This window comes from Epinephelus lanceolatus, chromosome 7 (genome assembly GCF_041903045.1).
Source record: "Epinephelus lanceolatus isolate andai-2023 chromosome 7, ASM4190304v1, whole genome shotgun sequence".
In the NCBI taxonomy this organism is placed as follows: domain Eukaryota; kingdom Metazoa; phylum Chordata; class Actinopteri; order Perciformes; family Serranidae; genus Epinephelus; species Epinephelus lanceolatus.
Window position 1 is genome coordinate 35,008,646 of NC_135740.1, and position 20,913 is coordinate 35,029,558.

The following is a 20,913-nucleotide window of genomic DNA, read 5'->3' on the forward strand; positions in this document are numbered from 1 at the left end:
GGGCAAGTGAGGTTTGTGTCAAGATAGACTTGAAAAAATGCCTCCATGTGCTGTGCATTCTGTTCTTAGGACTTGTATTAGATGTGAAAACTAATGGTTTTATTTCTAGAGAAATGTGTGTTCAAGTCATATGTTGTTCAGTTGCATGTGCACAACTTTATAAAACTTCCTTTTGTGTATCTTTAAAATAATCTCAAATGTTTGTTCCTTATTTCTCATTTTCAAAGGCATTATCGTATCTCAGGGAGTCCCACTATTGCAAAACTTCTTAAACTCCCTAATACTCAGAGACATGGGACACAGGAGTGAATTCTGAGTTATATTATCTCTTCTGATACTGTTTCATATGAACAATGACTCACATGTTCTTGCTTACAATTCAGAAATTGCCAGATTTTGTCAGCAGTCTGGTCTCTGCACACCATCATATCCACATCAGTTTAACATCTTTTTGCTTGTTTAACAAATGGGAGTCTTGCTGCTTGTTACTGGCATGTCAGCTCACGATTACTCTATTATTTAACCTCGTAAATATTCAGTAATTACGGAATGCAACTCCTTGGATAAGACACTCGCATTTTCTCCTGCTCTGAAATCCCTCATTAGGATGGGAAACTTTATTTTATAGAGACTTGTTTCCCCTATAGCCATATACAGGCCTATTAGGTAAATATAGCATTTACCTAATTGCTCCAGCATGGCAGTTTTTTGTTAATGGGATTCCTTGTAAAGACAGAATACAGAGTCACAATGAGGAAAAAGAAAGAGGTCATAATAGACCTGCTGGTAAATGGTACATTCAACATCAAGTCCTTCTACTTAAATGGCTAAACAGGCCGTTTGATAGCACGTCTCATAGGAGCGTTTTCTGATCTACCAATTGTGTAGCTGAGGTATGATTACGTTTATACAACTAAGGTTAACAGCCTGAGTAAAAGGGAAAGATCACCATCATTGTTAAACGAAAAAATACGAGCTGTTGAGGGTGGGATGCAACATTGCAAGCTTTGCATCTACTTGGTCCTACATTTTATGTAGCCACAGTTGTGGGTGGAAACATTATGTTTACAGGCTGTCAGTCTGTCCCATTCTTGTGAACGCAATATTAAGAATGCCTTAGGGGGATTTCTTCGAATTTGGCACTAACATCCTCTAGGATTCGAAGACAAACTGATTAGATTTGGTGGGAAAAGGTCAACGTCACTGTGACCTTGCATCCCTCCCCTTCTTGTGAATGGGATATCTCAAGAAATGCTTGGAGGGATGTAGAGTGAGGCTCGGGCTGCATTTTCCTGACCAAACCCAACCTGAGTCCGAGACAGTTATAACCAAGCCTGGCCCGAATCGGTCAGACTTTCTGATTTTACCCGACATAGTTATTGTTATGGACAGTGTGTAAATGACCATCAAAAGACTGCTGTTACGCACAGTCAAACACGCCGCATGCACAGCAGCGCAGCGCACACACTCAGTTGGACCGGAGTCTGTGTTGCATTCAGGCATTATCACATAAATAACAAATTCCAGCACTTGAATAGGCCATAGCACAACACAGCAGCATGTGTGCCGAACCCAAGCCGGGTTGGGTATCCACACTCTGGAGGGATGTTCTTCAGTTTAGCACAAACATCAACTCAAACTCCACTAAACTCAAGGATGACCTGATTAGAATTTGTTGGTCAAAGGTCACTGTAATTCTAGTTTTTACTGCAGTGTGACATTTTCATGCCAAAGGATGAAAGACTTGATGCTGCATTCTGGCAGTTGTAGGTTTTCTCCCTCTTGAGCAAAAGCATATTTTTTTCTCTAATTTCTCTGGTCATGTAGCACCAGTTTCAAAAGTCTATGCGACTTTCTACTGCAAAGACATTCTAGTCTCATTTCAAGGCCATCTTTTCAGCAATGAAGTACTTCATTAACAAACCCTGAGTCATGGTGGCAGCACTTAATAGCTTTTAACAACAAAATGTGGACAAAGAAAGACACAAACTTACAGAATCCTGAGGTTCTTGAGGCCAGAGAAGTCCACTTTAGTGATTCTGGTGATGTTGTTTCTGTTCAAATCCCTACAGAGAGAAACACAAAGGTTAAAAATCTGATTCAGCAAAACTAAGCGTTAATAAAATTAAGTTTAATTAACAGTTTGAAGTTAATATAATACAGTGTACATCTTGAAAACATATGGCTCCATGATAAAAAATGCTAGGAAGCAAATGAACATCAGAGAGGAACAACTGAGTGCATGTGTGACTGCATTTGTGTCTCTGTGTGTGTTCTCTCACTCAAATTAGCGAATGTGGCAGTAGGACAGAGCGTGAGAATGCCCCACAGCATATGAGCCCACACACGCACACGCACACACACAAACATACAAACACAAACAAACAGAAACCAAAACACACAAACACTCCTACCCTCCTACCGTAAAGGCACCAGGAAAATTATGCACACACACACTCTCACGTCTACACATAAATTGGGCTCCTGCTGCTCTGACTTATTGAGAAATTTTCCAGCAAAAAAAAAAAAACGAGGTGGGATGAAATTATTTTCTCTTTCCATCATCAGAGTTTAAAAGCTTATCGTGTTTCCTGGCTGTCATTCAATCTGTTTTAACTACAGGTGCACGATGTATGCACACTGCAATATGAACTGACCGCCTGAGTGTGTGTGTCTATAGACTGGTTCCCTTTATACGGGTATGCTGTTTATTGAAACGCTGTCGTACTGGAGGAATTAGGGCGAGGAAAAAAAACACACACACAAGAGAGCACAGACAAACAACACACACAATTTTCTCTCCTACTTCACACACACACACACAACCCTTTCCCTCGCTTTGCAAGATTTCACTTGCCCTCACAGCCACACACACACTTACACACATAAACAGAGTCTGGTTTTGCTATGGCGGCCCACGTGTGTGTTTTTCATAATACACCTAAACATTTATAAATCTGATTTAAGACCATATTAGGTTTCAAAAGGCTTCTCCAAGCTGCCATGGCAGGGACCACTAATAGGAGCCATACTCCAGCCTGAGACAGGGAGGGCTGGTGTGAGCAAGGGCAGCACTTCCCAGAGCCCAACGTGGGGTCCAGGAGTCCACCAGTGGTCCTTGAAAGGGCTCCAGGATAATAAATAGTCTCAACATCTCATCTGATACAAGTGAAAGTCACATAAATGACTACTGATCAAATTTCCCCACCTACCATGGCACACACAGAGGTATAAATCATAAGCAACAACAAATTAGTTCTCAGGAGGCCGGCCCCAGTCAAGAGAGGTTTCTATTGAAGGATTCTTGAAATAAAAAAGAGAAGAGTTTGTTTCCAGACAAAATTGCCCAACAAAAACTGACAAACAGGAACTAAAGAGTCAGACATTTCTCTCACGATTTGGTGGAAACTAAAAGATAGCGAAAAGGAATTTAAGGCCTTGTCTACACATATACAGGTATTTTTTCACAAGAACAACAATACAAAGATTTTTAAGACGCCTTCTAGGGTGCCAATTCTTCAGAACTCTGTCTACTTTGTACCTGTGTGGACGTATTAGATGGAGCATTGGGGAAACAGTGATGTCATCTCCTTAATCTGCGCACGCCAGTTGTTGCTTTGAAAACACTTAATTTGCTCACATTTAAACTAAACGAAACATCATTTCAAGGACACACAGAGGCGTCTGCTGCACCTGGTGTTATTTTTCCACCTTAGCATCCATGGTCCAAAGTCTGCCCGAAGCAGTGGCTTTGGATCAGACCCGAGCAATCCAGCAGATGTTGAGACAATTTTGCGAGTCGGACTGTTGTCAGTGAGGCTTGAGAGGAAAGGTTTTGTATGTTCAGAGCAGCACTCGTATATCTGAGTGCTCCTTCGTTCATATCAAAGAGGAGTCAACAATGATTAGACCTTCGGGAAGACTTTTGACGAAGGTAAGGTTAACCTCTACACTGAACTACCTTTGTGACAAGTGAAGACTGCGGACGAAAGCTATCACTGGTGACCATTAGAAGTTATTTTTGCGTACAATTGTGGAGAAAACAAAAGCTATGTTGACAGATAAAAAAAAATGTATATTAAAAAAAAAAAAACTTCCTCTCACCATCCCCCATGTGGGGTGGTGGTGGTGTGTCTTCCCCAAGCTCAGGTCCTCTACCAGAGACCTGGGAGCTTGAGGGTTCTGCGCAATATCTTTGCTGTTCCTAGGATTGCACTCCTCTGGAGAGAGACCTCAGATGTTATACTTGCAATCTGCTGGAGCCACTCTCCCAGTGTGGGGGTCACAACCCCCAGTGCTCCGATTCTCACTGGCACCACTGTTGCCTTTACTCCCCGCATCTTTTCTAGATACTCTTTCAGCCCTTGGTATTTTTCTGTTTGTTTCTTGTGTTCCTTCTTCCTGATGTTGCTGTTGCTCAGGATTGCTACGTCTATCATCACTGCCTTCTTCTGTTGTTTGTCGATCAACACGATGTCCGGTTGGTTAGCCATCACCAGTTTGTCAGTCTGGATCTGGAAGTCCCACAGAATCTTAGCTTGGTCATTCCTTAGGAGGTCTTCCATTCTGACCTTGGGACTTCCCTATATAGATGTGGTTGTGTAAATCGGCAACTGTTTGCTATCAGGTTTGTAACTTTAAAAGATGATGACATGTGAGTGCTGTGTTTCCACTTTTTGTACTGCCTCCAAGTGTTTAAAAGAGAGCAGGCCAGAGTTTTACTCGCCCCAATATATTTTCAGCAAACCACTTTTCCTATATTCATGTATTTTTTTTCCAATAATACATAAAAAAAAAAACCTTATAATTAATTCTTACAATCTGTCGGGGAGCCCTTGTAGCCTTGGGGTTAAGGTGTTGAGCATGTAATTATAACCACCCCCTCATTTCCTGTCCATTATGCAGAAAATAATAATAAATAAAGATAGCTTTGCAATCTGTCACTGAACTGACAAATACTGAAATGAATCATGAACACTAAAAATGATGTTGCTGGTATGATGGTGTTGCCTTCATTGTAATCATAGATAAACCCACATCATCAAATGATCCAAGCACTTGGAAGCAGCCGCAACATGAAAAAATTTAAAACCCAGAGAGGAAATTCATGATGATTTTGAGTCTCATCCATCTTGCCAGTGCATTCAAGACAGCAGATACATTTCTGACAGCAAGCCATTTCCCCATCATCCAGACTGGATGCTGCTGGTTCTTGTCACAGGCTTTCAGTATGTGTGTAATTGCCAGTTTCTTGGAAAGCGAGGCAGCTTGATAAGCCTTTTTGGACGCGGTGAAAAACTCAATACAGCATTGATTTATCATTTTCAACTTGAGGAAAGAGCTGCTTCCATGATGAAAGAAACTGTTTTTTTGCCTTGTTGATTTGTAATTTCCAGTATCCACTCACTTCTGAGTGACTCCGAGGCAGCATCCAATACGAAAGCTTCTGTTCCTAATTTCTCCACCTCTATCCATCTTCTCCTCCCTGTATTACCCCTGTGCTCTTTATCTCTTTCCTTCTCTTCATCTATCTCACATCTCTCCTTTCCCCAGTCACTGCTCTTTAATGTCAATCTGTCAGTCCTTCACAGCCAGCTTTAACCGTGTTCCCAGCCTTCCTCTCTTCTTTTTTCTCTCTAATCTCCCCCTTTTACAGTGTCTCCCTCTCTCAATCTCCCATGTCTTATCTTTCACTGTTTCACAGTTGACTAAACACTTTTTCTTCGCCTTCCTCTGTTTTTCTCCCTCACCCTAATCTCTCCTCTTTTATCTCAATCTTACACTCTTTTACAGTTGGCTACATTTTCCTACCCTTCTCTTTTTTCTCTGCCTTTCCCCCTAATCTCTCCATCCTTATCTCCATCTTTCTCTTGTTCACAGTGGAAACTTCTGCTCTCACCAGGGAAACCGCTCTTGACTCAAACAAACAGTGAGGAGAGAGGGCCAGGTGGAGCCCGATGGCATCACACAATCTAACGTCACCACCCAACAACTGAGAAAGTCAAGGCCATCGCCAGAGCAAAACAAGACTTGGTGTGAAATCAAATTATAACATTGTCAAATAAAGGAACATCAGTTCACAGTGATGTATTCAGATATAAAAAGATGTAAAGTATGCAGCCCAGTTGCCAGAAAAAAACATTACATTTATATGTTTCATGCGTATCATATCAACATTTCTAAAGTTACATAGTTCTGATTATGTGTGCATGAGCTGATGAAAAGGATGGTGGGTGGTGGGTGGTGGGTGGCGTGACACCCCAGACAGCTGCCAAGCTGCAGACCACAGTTTGAGATGAACAAATGACAAAACTAGTTGTATTTTTAGCGAGACATCGGCAGCATTGCCAGCCACAATTGTGCCACCACAAGTGAGAATGCAAGCCAAAACATGGTCTTTTTCTAACCATAACCAAGTGCCTTCTGTGCCTAAACATAACCACGTGTTAAACACAGTGTTGATGAAATGTGCATAAACACAAAGTTCCAACTAATCAGCTACATAAATAATATACAAATGTTACATGATCATGGTTTGCAGAAACGCATGATGCAAAAGTAATTTTGGCAATTAGTTTGGGGATGACATCGAGTCAATCTTTATGTGGAAAACAACCGTCAAATTATCAAATGAACACTACTCATGATTTTCCCTCTCAGACACCTTCCATGTTAATAACTTAATGCTATGGTACATTCTACCTACTGACATGTACATGATGGAATTTTGTTCTTTGCCAGTGCCACTAAAGTGCACTACAGTGTGTACAGAACTGTAAATGTTATTATTTTCATTTACTGTCCAATATCCAGAGAAGTACTTAATAGCCAACATGTCATATATCTAATGTAAAAGCACATAAACCAAACTGAATTTGTCTCAACCTTAAGGCATTGATATATTTAATTTATTTTGAAATGTAGTAGTTGCTGTTGCTGTTGACATAAAAAGTTGAGGATCAGTTCTATTCTGCAACTGATTACTGGGTAAATTGAGTACACAGTGGGTGGGCTCAACCTCATAAGCCTTTATTAGTCACAAAATTGCAGGTTATTAATGGATAAGCATAAACATAATGTAAGGCAAATCAAGATACATGAAGAGTAACCAGGTACCCTACATCTTTAGTATGGGTTTAATGATACATTGGTCTAGATAGATACATAGATTCAGTGATCAGTGATTCAATATTATTTATCAAAGTGAAAACACTGATACTTATTGTCATCCTCAAGATACATGTCACCATTTCCATACAAGCACACCACTTTGTTTACAGTCAGAGACAGTGAAATCAAGGAACTGATCATTTAAAGCTGGGGCTGCCTCCTGAAAGTCAGAGGTTTAAATCTTCAGTTGGAGACCTAAATCTTGGGACCAGCTTTGGTCCCAAGATTTAGGTGGCGCGGCGGCGGCGGACTCTGGGGTTTTTTCAGACCTAACTGTATTGCGGAGTTTTGCACAGCGGCGACCGGATCTTTGCTCTCAAACCACAAAAAAATGTGATGGCACAACAGTCTCCTTCAGTACATTATTCTATGCCTTCTTTTGATTTTCACATTGGCTAGTCATCCTGTTTAATTTGTCTTCTGATTAAATCGGAACTACTGAAACAAGTTGTAGGAAGCCTCTGCAAGTAATTGGTTGCTGGCAGACACTCTGTGCTGCAATAAAATGGTTAATCAGCAGTGCCGTGTACTGTAGAGCCGATACGCTGTACAGCATTTATATACTGAGCTGAGTAGTGATGCGCGGGTCGACCCGTAACCCGGGACCCGCAAATGGACCTGCGGGTCGGGCAGCAGTGATCGTCTGTTAAATCGGTCTGTAAATGATATTTTGACATTATTGGCTATTACTGTCATGGCATCCGAAGGTACTGATGCGTTGAGCAGGTGACAGTCCGCGGTCGTTTTCAAAACATACTTGTGTCACGTACTCCAAAAGAAACTTGTTGAAACTTTAAACAATAATTTATTGTACAAAACAGGGTAATGAAAATGCAACCTCAGTGCTCTTCCTGAGCTAAAGCAATGGTCCATCATTAGCCTTATCTGAGAGGGTGTTGTGCACTGAGATAAGGGCTCAGATAATCCCATACAATGAGGGGTGCTTCTCACAAAGAACTTCTAAATTCAAGAAAGGTTGTTTGAAAAGGAGCTGAGAAACAATGAGCTGCCATTATACTTGAAACCAATAGAGAACTTTTTTTTTCACCCAACCTAAAATGGTAACAAAAACTCTCCGCCAATAAAAATGGCTGAAGAGGATCTGAACGACTTCAAGTTAGTGAGGCGGCCATTTTTATGCACCTGGTCTGCTGAAGTGTGGGTGTCCGCCCCACCCAGCAGTAAAGCTTAACTCAGCTTTAAATTTAACTGACCAGCTGGCAGTCAGACGACTAACGAGTGGCTTTAGTACAAAAGCTCTAACCGCTGTTTGTTTCCATTGCAGGCAGAGGCGAGGTGTGCATGTGTGTGTGTTTGCGACAACGGGATAAGTCAAGAATGCAAACAGCAGGTGTTCTGGGAATTAATGTGCCATACAAGACCCACACAAAGGCACAGACAGCTCCCCACCACATCTCACCCCAGACCACTGAAACCAGTGAACCTTACAGTCTGGCTGCCTTGGGCCAGTGTACTGGTTGACTTTACACACACACGTTTAGTGTGTGAGGGCCTGATTCACTTAGAGCACAGCTTTATTGGTTGGCCACACCACAGAGACTGAGAAAAAACAGAGAAATAACTATTAGAAAGGAATGTTAAACAAATGACAGATCAGGTGATGAAGACTCCCAAGAGCTCGATGGAATGAAAAGCTGGACTGACCGCCGCTGTGGCAAACCATGAAATATTACGTGAATACATGCTTTGAAATGTGTGACATGTGGGGTTGCCCACCGGTCAGTTGTGTTCCCCTTATCTTAATCTGTCCTGTTTTTGTTTTCTTGACCTTTGCCCTCTTTTTTTCCTATCTGGGCCAACAGTGAGGAATAACGATTAACTGCTGCTAAGAGTTTCCTCTCTCTGTTCTGTCTCTGTCTATCTCACTCTAACACAGCGACATTTCCTTGTTACACTTTGTCTCTCACTCTATCAGGCACTGCATCCTTATCTCTCCATCCCTCCGTCCTTTCCCTTTCATCCTTTGTTGTTCTCCATCCAAACGCTTCGTTTCCAAATGCATTCGCTTCCTGTCCTAATCTCCTGTTATTTTCCACAAAGCTCTTGTACCGCTTCACTTTCTCATTCCTCCTTTCTTGCTCTTCATCCTTCTCTCTCTCAAAGATAGGTATGCTCAATTTCGCTCTCTAAATCTCCCAGTTACGCAAGGAATCCTAATTGCCCTTTTCCTTTTCCTCTGAGCTCCACGCTCCACAGTGCATCTGTCACCAGAGGCAGGGAGCAGGCGTTGAGCTGTTTCAACATTAGCTTCTGTTGGAGCTGCAATACATCCTTTTCTTACTTATTTTTCATCTAATCACTGATTGCGACCTCTCTTGATATGAGGCTTAAAAGGCAGGAGCGGCAAAACGTTTTGTGCAAACAGCACTGAAAGAAGAGGAAGCTTACGAGCCAAAGCAGTTTGCTGCTAAAAAAGTGAGTGTTGCTGTGTTTGAAATTAAATCCAATTTAACATATTCATTTTCTCTCATTTTGCGTTAGGTGCACATCTGTAGCAAGCTAAACACAATTCCAAAAAAGGTTAAACACAAGGAGCTGTAGTTTGCAGTAGCTGCAGAAAAAGATGAGATACCATCAGCAAGAGTTAGACTACAGTAACATACAAGTAGAAGAAACTGGGTTTACATAAGCAAAGACTATCAAATTAGTTGGATGGCCACTTGTGCCAAGAAGAAAAAAAGTGAGATGTAATCATTTAAAGATCAACATTAAGTTCCTACAGTATAGGAGGTTCAACACAGTAATTAAACCAGTAAACATATACATCCACAAGAGTAAAGTAAAACAAGAGAAATAAAGCTACATATTGTTAGCCAAATGGTAATAGACCAAGTCACAATGTTTGTTTAAAATAACTTCCGGTTAGAAAACCCCCACGTCACGTACATGAAACGTCACAGAGTATCAGTTGTTAAGTTCTTAGCCTTCTAAAATGGCCCACCTAAAATAACCAATATCATTTAAGTGTATGCTACATTTAGAATATTTTCACCGCTTTACCTTGCCTTCATACAGCCCTTTTTGACAGGAAACTGAAGCTGTTATCTCAAAACAACCAGACTCCATTGACAAATCAGAAATTTCAGACCACGGGAGTTCTTGGTTTGCTCCTGTCTAAATCAGTTAGTGTGTAAGGTAAAGCAGAGTAAATATTCCAAATATAGCATACACTTAAACTGATAAATAGATTTTTCTTAGGTGGGTCTTCTTTAGTGGCTATAATAAATTTTGCAACAGGCTCTGTCCACAGCAGTACATTGCCTAACTTCTCTGCTAGTAGATCTGGTCTATTAAAGATGCTAGCAAAGCAACACAGTACATAAAATAAGCACAGCAAAAAATAAGTCAAATAAGTCAGACCACCTTGTTAAACTATATCTCTTTAACCGTCACAGTTACGACTGAAAATGACAACAGAAATAAACTGATTCTACGTATCAATTCAGAACAATTGTCAGTCATCTACCAGGAAGTTTTAGCATGATGTCACAGTCATTCGGCCTTTAACCAGTTACTTATGCTGCGTTCACACTACTAGCAACACAGCAAGAGTGTTACTGGCTAGATTATTGCAGAGTCCCTGTGGAAGTGTTGCTTAAGCAGTCGTCATCAGGCTTATATGTGTCTGCGACTTGCCACAAAGTACCTTGATTAAACGTCATCTAAGGTTTATATTGGTCATTAAACTATCTTTGCTTTTGTTAAATGTCTGAGTCTCATTTTAACATCACATTTGGCTGCCCAATTACATCCCTGACACAAAGCTAGCATAGCGTCAGTTAACTTAACTAAGTAACACAGCACCATGGTCAAAAACAAACCATGTGATTGGGTGATGCTTCACCAGGTCATTTGAGTGCTGAAAAATGTTGAGGACAGCTCAACTTTAATTTGTAGCATGTCACACCCATCAACAGTGTCAAGTGTCAGGCGTCAGTTTATTGCTTCATGTCACCAGCTTCCATTGAAAATGACTTGTAACCTGTTGCTGCGTCGCTCTTAATGTGAACGCAGCATTAGAATGTTGTAATAGCAACACATTAGCTTCAGTCAGCTAGCACAATGGCCAGCTTGGTTAGCAGTAAACTGATTGCAAAAGAGACAGTGACAAAATCTATAACGAAAGGAGTGCCTACAGATAATGTCCCAACCAAGGCATTTGGAAAGTAGATAAAAGACATCTGTCTGTTTTCTTCATTACAGATTTGACAAAATGTTGGATGTAACACTGTCAGTTTAACTGTCGTAGAACTGTTTCAGGAGTGGTTGCTACTAGCAACATAATGGTCAGCTGAAATTAACTGCTGGTGACAGAACAAACACATTCAACATTAAAAATTAGTGTATTTAATTTCAGTATCAAACTTACTAAGAGAAACTCATGTTTACAAAAGGAGTTCATGTGTGAGTCAAGAAGAGAAAGTTCACTATTACAGCAAAAAGAAAAAAAGACTATGGTTCACATAGTAAAAGCATAAAATTATGAAATCGAAAGATGTAATCATGGAAAGCATTCAAAAGAACGACATATTCAGTCTCCGTCTCTGTTTGCACACCATGTATTGTCTACAAGAGTTTACGAGAATCTACAAGTTTTGGAAAATTTGGGGGTTTTGTGGCATTTGGTCTCCTGTGCGACCGTTTACTGCTGTTTTGAATCTCTGTCATAGTGATGCTAATGGGAACTGAACTCTCTCCTATTACAGAACTGCTCTCTGGGATACACAGCAATCATCACTCAGAGGTTTTGGGCATTCACATCACACACGCACTCACATGGCAAAAGGCATTTGAACACATGAGAACAAGTGAGTACAGACACGCTCATACATACTAGTCCAGGGCAAAGGCTACCTCTGAAGACACCATGTCTATTTTTTAAATCCTACAGGTTATTTACACGCTTATACCAATTTTATGTAGACTCAGCATCATTTCATTGATTTTGATAATCTCAAACTTAATCTCTCACAGTGTCTTTCCTTGACTCCACCTTCTGTCTATTTTTCCTAGTGATGAATAAAACTGGGAGGGCCATAATAACTCTGAGAAATCAAACATGATCCCTTTGTGAACTCACATGACTGTCACTGTAAGTGCCTTTACTGTATATCGAAGCACCAAGCTTGGCCAGTAAGAAAATAAATTTAAATAGAAAGCAACCAAATTATTCAAGCCTGGCTACGTACCACCTGTGTACAAAGCATGTAAAATCTTAACAGACCGCCATGAAATTCAGCCACAGTAGAATGTACACAGCAACAGCAAACATTTGCGAACACCACTGAGGGAAATCTGCTTGGAAGACAATGGGTTTCCTGGTGTGATGGGTTTATAGCCCCTGCAGCAAGACACTGATCCTACTGTTGGAGATTGCCTCTCGTGTAGGCTACGCATGCTTCTCAGAAACATTCTGACACTTGACATTTAACATTTTATGTGGCCAACGCTCCTCACCACATATTTGTCAGAATGGGTAAAAATCTTGTTCTGTACAAATACAAATCAATTTCAAGAAAAAAATGGACATGTTGAATTTGTACTATATTTTGTAGCAGATAACTTTTCATTCCTCAGCAACATGGAGTGTGGTGAAGGTGTGATTAGGTTTAGGCACAATATGTGACTATAATACTGGGATACGTTAGCCATGTTTTGGCTAACACACATACGTTTAGTGGCACAAAAGCCACTGGAAACACAGGGTCAGGTCTGTGAAGAACACTCAGGTTTGGTGGCTCAAACGCCGATAGGAAAAGCTGCAGTGTCTCATGAAAACACCCTGGGTCAGTTGCTTTAACACTGCTGGGAAATGCCGCAATGTGTTGGTGAAAACACCCAGGATTGGTGGCTCAAACACCGCTGGGAAACTGCACAATGTGTTAGTGAATAACACCAAGGTTCCGAACATTGGTCTGCACGTCACTACATTCAGCACAAAAGCCATTGGAGGAGCGGGGACAAGTAAGTGAAAACACCAAGGTTCAATGGCTCAAATGCCACCAGGTAACGCCACTAGGAAATGCTACAAAGTGTCAGTGAAAAACACGCAGGTTCAGTGGTTCAAATGCCGCTGAGAAACTACCAGATGTGTTGGTAAAAAACACCAGATTTGGTACCACAAAAGCTGCTGGGAAACAGTGCTATGTGCAACTAAAAACACCCAGCTTCAGCGTCACGAACACGAATGGCCAAAAACAACCAGTGTTGTTATTTGTTGGTCTTGAATAGTGGTCCCCAGCAGTCTGCAGCTTGGCAGCCATCTCGCCTAGATGTCACACCACCACCCTCCAATGATAAAATAAGCTCACATACTACATCACTTTCTGAAACATATGCTACTTATGAAATTTACAATTAAACGTATCCAAGGTTTGCAGGAACTTCGATGCCAACGTTTTCCTCTAGCAACTGAGCCGACAAATAAGCTACTGGCTTAGTCATTTCCAAGGTCTAGAACACTAATTAAACAGAAGTTGGGAGAACTTGTTTCCCAAAAAAGAGAGGAGCTATGAAGAGGAGTGGAGACACAGATGTTAAAGGAGAGTAAAATAATTTCCCTACAGCAGACTGAAGGACATGCAGTTTAACTCCATAAAGGGGAATCCTGTCTGAATGATGTGAGTGCAGCTCCCTCCATATCAGTTCTTGAACTCTGTCTCAATCTTATCTTCATGTTAGTATTTTTGTCATTCTGTCTGACTTCCAACCTCACTTTTTTCTTTATTTTACTCTTCCCAGATCTGTTTTTCTTCTATTCTATCCATCTTTTGCTTTAAATTCATCATTCTATCACCCCTCCTCCCATTCTTCTCCTGTTTATGTCTGTCTTTTAAATGACTTGTTAATGCATCTTTCGCCTTCAATATGCCAGACTGATCGGACTGTGTTGACATCTGGGGGAGTAATGTGTCTTGCCTCTGGGTTTCATCATCTATTGCTTTGTTTTCTGTCTGTCACACTATATTTCTCTTTCCCTCCGAGTCTTTATTCAATGTTAATCCCCCTAAACCTAACGAAACTCATAGTTTGGTGTCCCTGTTAACCACGCAGGCTTGACCACATTAGGGAGTCGCCTGTAAGCATCCCTTTCTTTTGGAGTCACGAGCCAAATGGGCAATAAACCAGCACTGTATTTGGTTAGCTCTTTTCTTTTCCAGAGTTTATAGGGCTGCATTGCTTTTGTCTAGATTTACTACCGCTGTACTGTAAGTGAATGGGGTGGGGGTGGAGGTGGAGGGGTAATTTGGCCGCTGAGAGGCCACTTGACAAGAACAAGGACCGCTGCTTCCTCAGCAGAGGCCAAGTCAAAAAAAATGAGAGTGAGTGAACGAGAGGATAAGAGAATGAGAGAGGTTAAGATGAATGAGAGACCGAGAGAGAAAGTGAATGATAGAGACGAAGCTTGGGAGAGACGGAGATGGAGAAACACACACATGCAAAGTGCAGTGACCAGCCTCTCCAAATGCTTCCAGCCTTACATAAACAGCCTGTCACTTTGAGCTTAGCTGAACACTGGACCGAAAAGGGAAAATTATGGCTCAAGTCACACTCTCATAGTGTACACACATACTGCATGCACACAAATAAACACAAATATGTACGCAGACATATATAGCGGAGGAGTACACATAGAAATACACACTGAGAAAAAGAAAGTTCCTGCAGAAGGGATATAATGTGTTGCTTTGGTGACAGTGGCCTAACAAAACAGTGGCATAGCTTGTTAACATCAAACGACTCCAAGCATACTGCACGCACACAAATCCAGACTGGCACTAGAGTATGACACACACTCTGAGGTCCTCTGGTCTGAGAACTTCTGTTTCAGCAGAAAGTCACAGAAGGTCATTTCGTGACTCGGGAGAGTTTCTATGTGACACTCTCTCTCTCTCTCTAGTTTTATGTCAAAGTTTCCATCTACAACCAATTTTACATTTAATCCTGTTAAAGCATGAGAGTGTGCTGTGTGTGTGTATGTGTGTATTTGTGCCTGCACTCGCCCAATGATGAGTGTATGACTAGCTGCGTGCATAAATTCTCCTGTGTTCGTATAATCGCTTGAAAAATAAATGTACTTTTTTTTTTTTTTTTTGCACACATGTACACATGTGTCCGTGTGTTTTTGTACCATATTTGTGAGGACCCATTTTTAGACCTCGAGAGAGAGGATATTTTTGGAGGGTGAGGACATTTTGGCTGGTGCCCACTACTTCAAAGGGCTGTTTGAGGGTTAAAATAAACTCATTACATTACTCATTACATATAACATTAGTAGTTTTGTCTGTAATAATATTACTCTACGAGACCACAAGACGATCACACAGATTTTTAACCAACCCCCAGGTTAGCAAAACTAACTTTGAAGAGAAAATGAAGGCAAACTGTGAAATAATCACCCAAATTGTTCACTGTGAACATCCATCACAGTTGAGAGAGCTTCTTTGTGATCCAACTTTGACCCACCATACTTTCAGTGCTTGTGAGCGCACACACAGTCAATTTTTCTCATCAAAGAGGAATTTCAGGTGCACTAGCTTCCAGCTTATCCTCCACTATAGCTAAGCTGGTTGTAGGCTTGTTGACAACTTGTCTGATCATCTGAGCACTCATTTCTCATGCTTCCTGGTAGCAGTGTTCCCAAATCTCAGCATGTAAATGTGATGAGCAAAATAGATAAAAAACAATGGCCGAGACTACAAAAATAAGACTCAAGTTAAAATGAAATACATTTTTCCTTTAAAGGGTCTCCATGAGACATTCAGAGCATTAATATAGCAGCAAACCGCTATTTCCGATGTAAAGATGTAGTGGACTAATGGCATCCTGAGGAGAGAATGAAGTCATACTACCTCTGTGTGTGTTGCAATTCGAGCTTCTCTGTGGTTTGTTGTGCATGTGCATGTTAGTGTATGAGTGTATCCCGCTGGCTAGCTCATCATCGCGCTTTGCACTGCGCTCATATGTCAATTACTGCTAATACCAGGTCAGCCGCATCGAGGAAGCATAGCGCCCACCCTCCTGTTAACACATTAGCTCTGTAAGCGCTGTTGGCGTTGTTTGGTGCTGTTTATAGAGTTAGCAACATAAGCTGCTAGCCAGCCAGAACTGTGTCCAGACCACTCATACGCTCTGAATTTTGCAAACAGCCCCTTCAAGGGTTAAGTTTAGAATTAGGCTGGGTTGGGGTTTGGCATAGTTGTGATGGTTAAGGTTGGGGACAGGGCCTAGGAATGCATTACGTATGTCAGTGAGGGTCCTCACAAGTGCAGTACAATTATGTGTACACGGATGCAAAGTGTGCATTCATCTGCCTTCCTGATTTTCCATATGTATGCCAGTGAGCACTTCTTTGACTGTGTTAAGTACATGAGAGTACAGTGTATGTTTTAACGCTGCCAGCTTGCTCTGTTTCCCAGAAGGGCAGTGCCCACTGTCAGTGCCAGCTGGCTGCCTCCTTGGCAGCCTGAAAGTCATTATATAGAAAGGTCAGCTGCCCGCACGTTGGAGAAACTTGGGGCAAAGAATATCACCCACTGACCTAGAACTGCAGACTAAATATCGGTTACCCTCACATGTGCCATTTGGCATACCATAACTGAATCAAACATATTTGGAAGGGCACAAAATGGTTACCACGAGATGGCCGCAGATGATAGGCGTGACATTAAGAGGCTGTTTGAGAACAGCAAGCTCATTGTGGTTTTTGCTTCTTAGTTTAGACTCGTCTGCTATAGCAATAACACTCGCCTGCTCCTCAGATGTATTACATCACCATCATACCCACGATAACACTAAAGAACGCTCTTCATTGAACGATGGCTTTAATTCAAGTTGCCAAAGCATGCGTGCTGACTTAAGCATCCCCACAAAGTGGTGCACATATACAGAAATACTACACAAACAAAATACATCACTAATTAGCTCCCCGGTTTCCACAAAAGTTGGCAAAGTACCAACACAGCATGGTTAGCAGAGATTCATGGGAATGCATCTTTGACTTATCAGACTTCTTAGCTGTGTTAGCAGCCAGCAGCACAATATCTGCAGTGACTTCAGGCGAATACTTGGGCCACAACTGAAAGGAGTTCAGCCAAAACTGAAGTCAACACCACAACACTCTCGTGATTAGAGATTGATTATGGATCCAATCAGATTATTCTAAATTTAAGGGGCAGGGAACTGTGTCTGCACAAATTAGCTGGTCTGCCACATGCGCAGGTTAGCACCAAAGTATTCAAAGATCACACACACACACACACTCACACACACAGATTTCAGTCCCACCATGGAATGCTGTTTCATAGCTGAGGGTGTGGTGCTTACAGCGTTCACTGACCAATCAACACCAAGCTTTGATAAGAGCCAGAAGCAGAGGCTGGAACGTGTGTGTGTGTGTGTGCGTCCACTCTACACACAGAAACCCACACACTCACTGATGCTTGCCTGCACACATACAGCAGCAGGATCTTATTGTTGTGTGCTCCGTGGTAGGTTGGCACGCTGAGGGGAAATGGGAGCTGTGAAAACTCTACTGGAGAGACGCTGCTGGCAAACTGGAGGTGTGTGTTTGTGAGTGTGTGTTGAAACGGGAGGTGGAGGTCAGAGAGAGACTGGTGAAGAGAGATAGGGTTAGGAGGCAAGGGAGAGGGAGATGGGGCAGAGAAGAAGGTGGAGTGAGGAGAGGGTGGGAGAAAGAAACTGAGGGAGTGAGCACGGAGAAGAAAAAAGGACGGTAGAGGGATGGGAAGAAAGAGCAAGAGATGTCAGAAAGAGAAACAAAGCTTGGGTAAAGATGAAGAGTTGGTAAGGGAAATAAAAAGAAATGCCTCTGTCTTGTGCCAGACAAGGCTAGAGAAAGTAGAGAAGGTGTTGCTCGTAAAAAACTTGCCAAAAAACTTCCTCAAAGTGCCGTTAGCGAGGGAAAAGAAAAATAGGCAGTTAAAATCAGAATTAGTTTGTATAAAGTTGGCTCAGGCGGCTAGCCGCTTCCAGCAGTGAACTCATTCAACTGCAAACACACACATCAACGCACACATACTCACTTTGACATATAGAACAAATATATGTATATATATATATATATATATATATATATATATATATATATATACAGATGTGATCATATATAAATGGATATAGGTACATTTTATAAAAGCAAATTCAAGAGTACAGACCCACAGACACAGTGCAACACAAAAAAAATTCCTGATTGCAGCTCAACCAATTGAAGGCCCCCTCTAGAGTTTACAGCATTCAATTTCCCAACATTTCACAGCAATTGGGACAACAGTTTGGAATCTGCAGTTCTAAAAATCAACACTCCAGGGTGTGTGTGTGTATCTGTGTGTATATGCGGTCCCTGTGGGGCAGGTGTGAATTGGACCCCGGAGAGAAAAGCCGTCCCTGTTTTCCAATTCATTTTACCCAGCCTCGTTAAGCCTGTTAAGCCTCCCCCCAAGACCCTCCACTCAAATTAGATGCAAATGAGGTCTCGAGTGGCTTCCCAAGGAGGACATTACGGAATTGACTGGCCTAAGGGTAATCTGTGAGGCTGCCTGTGAGTGCATGTGTGTGTGTTGAGTCGAGGCCACCGCTGTTTTTTTTTCTCTTTAACCTTTCCAAATGCTCCGTTTACAATAGAGAGGAAAATGGTGCTTTTAAAAAGATTAATTTTGAAGTTATGACAGGTGGTCTCTGGCTCTGACTGTTGCTCTCACCGTTTACTTGAGAGAACTGGATTCAAAGTTATATACTGTGTGTAACAAAGGGAGTACGTGGGGAGTAACTGCAGTTTAAAGGACCACACTGGTGATTTTTTACACTTTTACACTGCCAAACGTTCCCATTTTGATTTGATTTCTTTCCCTCTAGGCAGCCATGTTCCTTTAAAGAAAAAATCTGTGTGCTTTTTCAGCGTTGTACATGCATATATCCTGAAGCCATTTCATCATGAAGCCTTAACTTTTTTGTCATGCCCGATTTCCCGGTGTCATGTATTCCTTCACTCAACAGGGATTTTCTACATTTGTTTTCAGTAACCTCCACAAAGCCTGAATTTGTTTGATTCAGTGCATGTGGCTTGAGACAGAGAGAGAAAGAGAGAGATAAAGGGAGCAGCAGAGTAGTAGCCGAAAAAGATTTTCCACTCGAGATAAGACGGGAGTCATGTCCCTTACTCAAACGCCACATGTCTTGTGGTCTTGGTGCAAAGTATTCTGGTGTGGTGAGACTACTATCGGTGGAGAAAAATGTACCTCCTCTTTTCTATGGACTTCTCCCCATGTGACTAAACATTTCTTCAAAACGGTGAGTCCATAAAGAAACGTTCGCCATTTTAGTTTGTGGGTCAAACAAAACTTAAGCATGAGACGCAACCAAACAACACATTCTGAACAGCAGAGGTGTGACCAAGTCATTCTTTTGCAAGTCAAAATCTCAAGTCTTTGCACAAGACAGGCAAGTTTGAATCAAACCCCGATTCAACACTTACAAGTCCCAAATTCAGTTCCAAGTCCTAAACTTTGACTTTCGAGTCCTAAACATGTCATAATGCATTCTTCACCTAATGTAATGTCATCTTAATAATGGAGAAGCATCTACAGTACAATAATCAAGACGAAAGGAGGTTTGTTAGAAGTTTCTGTCTGGAATTTTCAACCCACAAGTTTTGCATACTGCAGTGCCTTTTTTGTTGACCACCACATAGTTTTGCAGGGGAACAAAATTAAATTTGGTATCATTTTTTCCAGCTGGCCCTTTGTAACATAACATCAGGGTGTCTACAGATATAACCAAGTTAAATGTAAGACTTTTTAAGACCTATTTAATACCACCATTTATGGAATTTAATACCAAACCTGCAGTGAACGTGTTTAAACTAAATCTCATCGCTGTCATAAAAGCTGTTGATTATTGCAAATCTTCGGTCTGTCCAATGATTGCAAACAGTCATTGGGTCTGTTAGGCTGCAGACACAGATACAGTTTCACAGTAATGTGACCAAAAATATTTAAGAATTTAAGACTATTTAAGACTTTTTACGGCCTTTTATCAAGACATTTAAAGACTTTCTAAGGACCTACAGACACGCTGAACATTATTTCTTCATGGTTCTCCCCTGCAACTTGACTGGATGCTGACAGATGGTTCAAACAAAGTGGATCATCTGGGGAATTAAGTGTCGACTTGTTGGGAATGAATGACGTTAATGTTAGTTGATTCAAGAAATGAAGGGAAATGACTTGATTCGTGGCACACTTCAACAAAAGTATTGAGTATTTTCAAGTCAAAAACTTTAAATCCAAATGAAGTCATGAGTCACTGGTGTCAAGTTGCAGATCTTTTTCGATTTTGTTAAGTCGAGCCAAAAGTGATTAAATTTGTGACTGAAGTCTGACTTGAGTCCAAGTCATGTGAATTAAGTCCACACCTCTGTGGAACAGAAATGCAGAGTGAGTCACTATTAGAATTTTTGAAAGAGGATTAAATGTAGGCAGGGTTGGAATTTAGCACCAGCCACCAGCCAAGTGCTGGTAAAATATGCAAGTGGCTGCTAGATTTGCTTCACTCTCCCGCCAAAAAAAAAACCTAATCTATTGAGTAGCTGGTAGATTTTGAAATCCACCAGCCAAAGTGGCAGGTGGACAAAAAGTTAATTTCCAACCCTAGATGTCTTTACTTTGATGCAAATGAGCATTTTTATTCCCAACTTAACAAACT

The 20,913-nt window shown here is 41.4% G+C and overlaps 1 protein-coding gene across 1 annotated transcript in view; it reads right to left on the reverse strand.

The window, feature by feature from the left end:
• The window catches only part of slit3 (slit homolog 3 (Drosophila)), a 356,338-nt gene that overhangs the window by 332,389 nt on the left and 3,036 nt on the right, over positions 1-20,913 (reverse strand). The window contains exon 2 of the mRNA XM_033624492.2: positions 1,995-2,066. Within this exon, the coding sequence (XP_033480383.2) occupies positions 1,995-2,066 (72 nt within the window). The remainder of the gene's footprint in view (positions 1-1,994; positions 2,067-20,913) is intronic.